Source organism: Salmo salar, chromosome 20 (genome assembly GCF_965601325.2).
Source record: "Salmo salar chromosome 20, fSalSal1, whole genome shotgun sequence".
NCBI lineage: Eukaryota > Metazoa > Chordata > Actinopteri > Salmoniformes > Salmonidae > Salmo > Salmo salar.
The window spans coordinates 38,812,773-38,821,458 of NC_138310.1; the positions used below are offsets into that span (position 1 = coordinate 38,812,773).

Consider the following 8,686-nt stretch of genomic DNA (forward strand, 5'->3'; position numbering starts at 1 on the left):
GAAATGCAGAGTTGAAAATAAAGAGAAGGGATGGACAGAAAAGTAATGTTTGGGAAATAGTTGGTGAAGTGGTATAAGAGTATGCTAGCAGTGCCAGCTATAGCCTACAAATTCGACAGTCACAAGACAATGACTTCAAATAGGTTTCTGGCACATCAAGGGAATTGTAACCTACTGTTCCGATGGGTTAAACGAAAACAGAAATCTGAACACTGACAGTAGGTCTATAACCTCTCACATAGCCTTAATATTAACTCTTGGAGAATTAAGCATTTGTTGAAGTAAAATTATACATCAAATGTAGTCAACATTTTTTTTACTCGGGAACAGGAGTGGATAAATAGGATTTCTTTATTTCAGCATCTTGAGAGAATCCGAATGCGCAGTCCTCTGTTGAGGGGATATCTTTATCAGCATCGTAGCTGATAGTTGATAGTACTTCAACTACAATAAATATGCATCCAAGCCGAACTGAAATCTCATCAGAAACATGTTAGGTCGTTTCACAGCTTTATATATCCTTAGAACCGTTCAAACTGATGTCATTTGGAAATCGTTCCCGTTTTTTTTTGTTATGCTATTGCATCTTCTCTCCGGTCCCTGAACGTCTTTGCTCGGTGAAAGAAGCAGAGATTACAAAAAGAACTGATGGCAACTAGATTCATTCTATCTATTTATGATGCTTTTCTGGTTCTCAATGGTTTATTTAGTATTCTAGGGCAACATACTGTATAATGACAGAAGAGAAGCTGTTGTCTAACAAGTTGTCTAACAAAACCCCCATCAAAATGTCATAAATTATAAGCATAAACATATCTAAATCATAACAACAACAAAAAACTGTCAAAAAATCATTCTGCCATTTCTGACTGCAGCCTACACCACATTTTCTATACTCGCGGGTTAGGTTTGGGTGCGGGCCTCCGATTTTCACTTTGTCATGTATATTTGCAGATGGGTTATTAACAATTGCGGGCGGGGTGCGGGTGAACGAACAGCTGACCTGCGCACCACTACTGTAGGCCTACATATAGCCTTTGCTCATGTATGGTTGAGTGGCGTAAAAAGTGGCGTTTCTGCCGTGCACAAGGAGGGGCGTGTCTGGGTTGTGTGTGGTTACAGCTGATAGTCGCATCCGCCGCTGCCTCCATCATCATCGATACGACACCGACCGTGGCTGAAGTCGATAATATAGATAATATCGAGAGAGAAAAACATCCACTGACAACATCCTAGGGTCCTTCATAACTGACCGGAAAGAGGCCAAGGTTGTTTTCTAACGGACAAATGACTGTGGTGCTGCAAAGAGTAAGTATCTTATAGGCAGGGCATACGGGTTTGCTGGGGGATATGGTATCCCAGGCTACATCAAAGCGGCTCGGTCTATGACAAATACATGTCCGTTTGAGAAGGATAACAATTCCAATCTAATAACCGTGAATGTTTCGGGGGAACGCGGTCGATTCAGTCTTGGTGCGATTCGAATGCTGATATAGTCGCGTTGGGATGGAGGGAGGGGTGAGAGAGTTGGATTGAATGGTGAAGGGCGGGGGTGAGAGGAGACCTCAGATCAGTAGAGAGACAGTGTGTTAGGCTTCTACTACAACTCACCACACTGGAAGTAAATATTGTAACACATTGACACGGGAGGGGGTTATGCCTGTGGCAAGAGCAACCCTCTCTCTCTCTCCATCTCTCTCTCTCTCTCTCTCTCTCTCCATCTCTCTCTCTCTCTTCCTCTCTCATATCAAGGCAGGAGGGCACCGGGGTAGTGTACTGTATGCCAACACACACACATTATGTAGTAGGAGAGAGTTAGTGAGAAGGGCTGTACTCCTGCTTCCTTTTGCAGCAATCACTCCATCTAGAATGCATAGTAGATTGAGAGGTGCAAGGGTAGCCAGCTGTTACCTGATGTAGCTGTCAACATATGTAGACCTATACACAGACACGCACGCACACACACACACACACACACATGCACACACACGTGTTGCACGCATAAGTAACTTATAAACTCAGAAACTACCATAATAGTAACTATGTAAAATTGGATGTTGCGTACGACAACACTATTTGACTGGAGCTACACTGCATTTCACTGTGTATAATTGTTCAGATGATTGTGTGTGAGGGTACTTATGAACAGAACATGTTTAACTACTCTCTCTCTCTCTCTCTCTCTCTCTCTCTCTCTCCTCTCTCTCTCTCTCTCTCTCTCTCTCTCTCCTTCCCTTCAGTGTGTGTGCATCCAGTTCCCCCTTTAACCCATGATGACCCACACTGCTTCCCAGTGTGTGAGGCAGAGTGACCCTCTGTCCCCCTTAACTCCTCACCTCTGACCCCTGACCCCTCGCCATGGGCAGTGTGGGTAGCGGAGTGGCAGGGGAGCAGGAGTTTGCCATGAAATCAGTGGGCACTAGGACCACCCTGCCCCGCGCCCCGGCCCTGTCTCGCCATTGCCCCGCCGTCCGTAGCTGCAGGACCGAACGACTCCCCCCAGAGACAGTCTCAGAGGGAACCGCGTCTAGTGACGAAAGAGGAAGTGTTAGTATTGGTAACGGGACTGGAACTGGGACTGGGACTGGAACAGACCGGCCACCGGACTCTGACACAGACCATACCACTACAACGGCATCCAACTGTGACCAGGAGGATCCATGGGTGGGATACGGGAACGGAGCGGGAAGGAGGGAGATGGAGTGGGAGAGAGAGAGGGAGAGTAGAGGGAGGGAAATGGAGAGCAAAGAGAGGGAGAGAGAAAGAGTGTGGGAGAGAGAAAGGGAGAGGGCTGAGAGAGAGAGGGAAACGGAGAGGGCAGAGAGAGATAGAGACAGGGTAGAGAGGGAGAGAGAGCGGGAGAGGGTTGAGAGAGAGAGGGAAAGAGAGAGGGTAGAGAGGGATGGAGACAGGGTAGAGAGGGAGAGAGAGCGGGAGAGGGTTGAGAGAGAGAGGGAAAGAGAGAGGGAAAGAGAGAGGGATGGAGACAGGGTAGAGAGGGAGAGAGAGCGGGAGAGGGTTGAGAGAGAGAGGGAAAGAGAGAGAGTAGAGAGGGAAAGAGAGAGGGTAGAGAGGGATGGAGAGCGGGAGAGGGTTGAGATAGAGAGGGTGGAGCGGGAGAGAGAGACACAAGGTGGTTTTGTGAGTCTGGATGCATGCAGTAACGTGGTGGGACTGGGGGGGAATGACAGTGGTACTGGGATGACTCCCCACCAACACAAAGAAACTGGAGAGAACAAAACCGACAATCACAACAACCCTCCAACCCACAACCCACCCAAAATCCTGCCTGTCTCTGGCAAACTAGAGCAGGTATGTTCCTCTTCTCAAACAAGTACTGTATGTTTGTAGCTATGTGACTTATTGGCATATTGGGTTAGCTCACAATTAGATCACAGCAACACATATATGCTGCTGTATCATTATATCATTGCAGTTACATTATGACTTCATAATTACACAGTTAGCTACATAAAGACTTCATTTTCTTATAACATCTGATGAAATAGAATGGTGAAAAGGTCTTACAAATAATTATTGGCATAGTATTTCATAATGATTTCTATTGTCTACTGATTTAAGACAGTAATGTAAAAGCTTTAATGTGTTGTTATGCTAACAGTTTCCTTTCCAGTTTCTTTAGAACTGTCTTTACTCATATCCCTCTACGCAAACCGTTTTTCTCCCCCTCTATCTCCCTTTCTCTCTCTGCCTCTTCCTGGCCTTCAACCCTCCAGAACAACTCGGGGCTGGTTCGTCCCTCTGCCTTCAAACCAGTGGTTCCCAAGAGCTTTCATTCCATGCAGAACCTCATTGGCCCAACCAGTGGGGGTGGAGGTGAGGGTAGGGGTGTGGGTGGGCAGAGAGAAGGAGGAGCAGGGGGAGGAGGACTAGTGGCAGTCCCAGAGGCCCTCCTCCTAGACCAGGACAGCCCAGGGAGGGGCAGATGCCTGGCAGAGGGAGCAGGAGGGGGTAAGGGTAATGGAGGGGTCCATGGAGGGATGTCAGATTCAGGGAGGAACTCCCTGACCAGCCTGCCCACTTATGCAGGCTCTGGTTTGGGCTATGGGCCTCAAGAGGCCCTGGGGCCTCTCAGTGCTTCTACCAGCAATATCAACAGACTAGGGACCACAGCTGGAGCTGCAGTGGCTCTGGAAAAGCTGGAGCAACCAGGCTACCAGGTGGGTGCATTGCTTGCTGCTCCGCAAATGGGATCTTTTAAACATAATGAAAGCCACTGCAGTCGACTCCTGATGAGTGCTAACATCCTTTTAGTGCAGTGCAGCTCACCAGTAGCAATTCATGTACATTTGTTTCACTTTCTCTGGGTATATGCATCTATCCAGTTTGGTACACTATCATACCAAAGCCACAGCAGGAGTGGACTTTATATAAATGTATGCAACTATTCCAGAATGGGCTGAGTACCTCATACAGTGACCGCTCCTCTTCAGTAAAGAGCTCCTCGTCCTATCAGCAGTTGAACCACCTGGGGGACACCCCAGGACCCCAACGTCCCGCTCCTTCCTCTGATGATGTCATCCAAGACCTGGAGAACCGTCTCTGGGAGAAGGAGCAAGAGGTGAGAGCTGAAAGATAATTTTGGGGTCAATGTTCATGCGTGACTTATTTTCATAGATTTCATGAATGTAGCAATTGTCATTGCTTTGGGTTAGTCCCAAAAATCCTGTCCTCCTCTTCTGTCCTCTTTTTCTTCTCTCCTCCCTCTCATCCCCTTTCCCAGGTGCAGCACATGCATCGTAACTTGGAGCAGAGCGAGGCCGCCATCGTCCAGGTGTTTGAGGAGAAGCAGCATGTGTGGGAGAGGCAGATGGACGAGCTGGGGCAGAACTACGCCTCCCGTCTGCAGCAGGTGACCACACATTCCACAGCAGCGGTAACCAATAACAGTCTACCAAATGTTGATACTCTCTTCCTCTGTGTGCAGGTGACCCGTCGCGCCCAGCGCTCCCAGAATGCCCTGCAGGCCCAGATCACCCGTCTGTCACAGGACAAACGACGTCTGCAGGAGGAGATGGCTGCCCTGCTGGCCCAGAGAGAGGAGCTGGAGAGGAAGTGTCTGCACTTCAGGAAGGAACAGACTGACATACTGCCATGCCTGGATGAGACCAAGTGGGAGGTGTGTTTGTGTGTGTGTGTCTGTGTGTGCGCGTGTGTGCGACTGTGTGAACAGCCTCCCCATAACACTGCTCTACTACGTATGGTCCAGGTGTGTCAGAAGGCAGGGGAGATCTCCCTGCTGAAGCAGCAGCTAAGGGAGAGCCAGGCGGAGGTGACCCAGCGGGCGGGGGAGATGGTGGCCCTCAGGGGCCAGCTGAAGGAGGCCAATGCCCAGCTTAGGGACCGGGAGGAGGCCATGCTGGGCCTCAAGAACTCATATAGCTCCAAGAGCCTGGAGCTGGAGCGCTGCCAGGGAGAGCTGAGGAGGACGCTGACCGAGGTACCTATACCCTGTTAGGTTCATATTTTTCAGTAAATAACCCACGGACACTAGAGAAGCTTTAACCAAGTTTAATTCTTCCCAAAGGTTCTGTACAGCTGTAATCAGACAGCGAAACATTTCTCTCCATCACAGTTATATACAGCCTACTTAAGACCCTCCCTCTCTCCAATCCTTACAGTTTATGCCCAACAGGAAGAAGGTAACCAGATATTAAACCCTGATTACTCCCTTAAGGAGAACTGACCTCACCCCTCACCTCCTGACCTTAACCCCTCCTTCACCTAATCCACAGATATCTATCTGTCTTCCCTATATCAACACGTCGCTCTCCTCTCCTCCATCAAACACATTCCAAAGCCTTCTGGCTTTCTACAGAGAACCCTTAACTTCTGACATAAAACCCATTCTCTTCCACTCTATTCAAGGCTTCTTCTCTATCATTTATTTAATATCTCAATGTTCAAAGTTTAGCCGATTCCAACAACCCATACACATAGAAACCTGTAAGTCACCTATCTGATGACACTAATGTGCACACTACAGTAGATGAGTTATCCTGTCCGTTCAGAGTTAGGGATGGAAGTGAAACTGGACCATGCACACACATATTGACAGACTCATACTATTCCTCATTCCCTTTGTCAGGTGTCTATCCTGAGGGAGAAGCTGGGTGTGTTTGAGGCTGAGGTGCTGGGTCTTAAACAAGCTCTGTGGGAGATGGGTGGAGGGGTTGATCCTGCCATAACCCAAACCCTAGGAGCTGTGGGGCTACTCCCACACTGGGGGGCTCTCTACTCCCCCCGCACCCCCTCAGAGCCCTCGTCCACCCCTCTCACCTCCACCTCAGATGCCCTGCTAAGCCTCCAGAGTGACGAGGCAAAAGCCCAGAGACAGGAGGTGCAGAGACAAGAGAGGCAGCAGCGTGAAGAGGCCCAGTGGCGTGACATGCAGCAGCACCAGGAGGCCCACCAGCGCCTGAATGCCCATCTATATCAGGAGGCTCATCTCCACCAGGAAGCCCAACTGCGCACGGAAGCTCGACTTCATCAGGGGGCCCACTTGTGTCAGGAGGCCCACTTCCACCAGGAGGCCCAGCATAAGTGCCAAGAGGCCCAGGTGGAATCAGGGATCCTGCGTGAGCAGCTGGATCAGCTCCAGGGGGCCTTACGTCTAGAACGTCAACAGAGAGAGCGCCAGGCCCTTAGTTTCGACCAGGAACGACACACCTGGATTGACGAGAAGGAGCGTGTGCTGAAATACCAGGCACAGCTTCAGGTCAGCTATGTGGAGACTCTACAGAAGAACCAGGCTCTGGAGCAACAGGTGGGACAGCTGGGGTCCAAACCCACCCCCACCCCCTCATCCTCCAGCTCCCCTCCCCCACCACCGGCCCTGTCAACCTTCCCTCCCCTGCCCTCAGTCCCTCTCCCTGCCCCCATTGCCCTAACCCTCTCCCCACCGCCTTGTGAGGATGTGAAAGGTTCCCCTTCCCTCCTTCAGCTGCCCACCCCCTGGGCCGGACCCTCACGTCTAGAGATGATAGAGTCCACTGAGATTTAGAGAGGCTCCATTTTACTTAATATCAACTTGATTACAAACTACACAATTGGATAGGCTACAAGACAGATTAAACTACAACACAGTTAGAACTGCAAAATATATAGTGAAAACAACCATTGCAAACTGAACAGCAGAGAACCATACAATAGAGTTTAGACTATGAACACAAACTATAAAGAACATAGAACTACAAAAAAACATAAACTGAACTGCTACACTCTAGAATGCAATATACACTATCATTGACATTGTTTAGGTTAAATATTAAAATACTTTGCCTTTAATGTAAAGTATCCATTGCTTACCAGGCAGTCTTGGTGGGAAGCAGTGACACTTAAAGGAAGCAAGGATGGCACCAAAAGTTTCAAGACATTAACATTGTAGTTTGATAACGTTATTCCCCTGGAAGGTTTAGTGCCAACCTGGAGGGTAGTTTGCCAAATTGCATATCTATGGTAATGAGACATGAGGTCGGGGGATAGCAAAATCATATTTAAGAAGATTTTAGATGATAATCAGGAGCGATGTTTTGGAGAATGTGCTTGTCTTTGGCATTTCTGGGGTGATGTTACTCTCAGAAGGTGTGTGAGTGGATGGTTTGGAGACAGTGGACGTGTGGTTAAAATTGGGGATGAAGACTCACGTGTTTTTTAATATGAGGAAATTAGGAAAATAGTGGTAAAGTTGATTGGTAGTTGGTTGGTTCCATTTCAGAAAATTTCCTCAAATGGCTTGAGATTAAATGTAGTTGACTCTGAATGGTTCTTAGTGTGGGGTAATTGGAGAGCCTGGTTCTCTGACACTGCAAACATCTGCGGTGCGTAAAGATGAACACAAGGGGTCAGCATTAAGTTGTGTCAGGGCTAGAGCCCAACCGATTATATAGGTTCACTGATATTATCTGCCAATAGTGGCCTTTTAACACTATATTGGTATCGTCCGATAACTCCAACGATAACCGATATTCAAGATATAGTGTGAAAGAAAAGGGAGTCTAATGAATATCTGTACACTTGCAGCCGTTCTCATGATGTGTCATTATTGTCACAATGTATGAAATCAACATTTGAAGCATAGTTATTAGACAATGTTGGATGGCTATTTATGAGAATTCAGTGTGTAAAAATGACACTTTTTCATTTCCCTGATGTAAAACAGTATATCGGCGCATATATTGTATCGGTATGTTTTGCGGCCCCCAAAAAACATGTTGGTCGGGCTCTTGTCAGGGCTCCCCACCAGCAGAGAAAATGACTTGAAAATGACTTTATTCCGTGGTCTCGGAAAGAGACATGGCAGCACACTGGCTTTACTCTGAAGTTGTTGTTATTTATACTTTCAGACAATGCTTTTATGACCAAAAGTGGGATGAGAAAGTCACAATAGTGAGCAGAAAGAGAAAGGACAGAGGTGAAACTGCCCTCACATGTAAAGATAGACAAGAGAGAGTACTGTGTCCAGACCTTTTAAATCAGCAAGGCTGGGTGCACGTTTTCAAAGTGGAATTCAGGTCAAAGAGTTAGAGAGCCAGGCAGAGAAAGACATTGCCTTCCCTAGATATGGTTCAGATTTACTGCACTATGTCCTGCTGAGGAGGTCAGACAGATTGTGGACATGTTTATTCCAGCATACCAAGATAGTAAGATACTACGTGTCAATATT

The 8,686-nt window shown here is 47.8% G+C and overlaps 1 protein-coding gene across 1 annotated transcript; it reads left to right on the plus strand.

The window, feature by feature from the left end:
- Positions 1-2,352: 2,352 nt before the first annotated feature.
- Positions 2,353-7,024, plus strand: LOC106580595 (uncharacterized; the record flags this gene model as incomplete). The annotated part of the gene is made up of 9 exons (XM_082966082.1): positions 2,353-2,751; positions 3,079-3,312; positions 3,738-3,849; positions 3,958-4,181; positions 4,415-4,582; positions 4,745-4,873; positions 4,949-5,140; positions 5,231-5,461; positions 6,110-7,024. Coding segments are annotated over 9 exons (2,604 nt in total), but the record flags the coding sequence as incomplete, so codon positions are not given.
- Between the last annotated feature and the right edge of the window lie 1,662 nt (positions 7,025-8,686).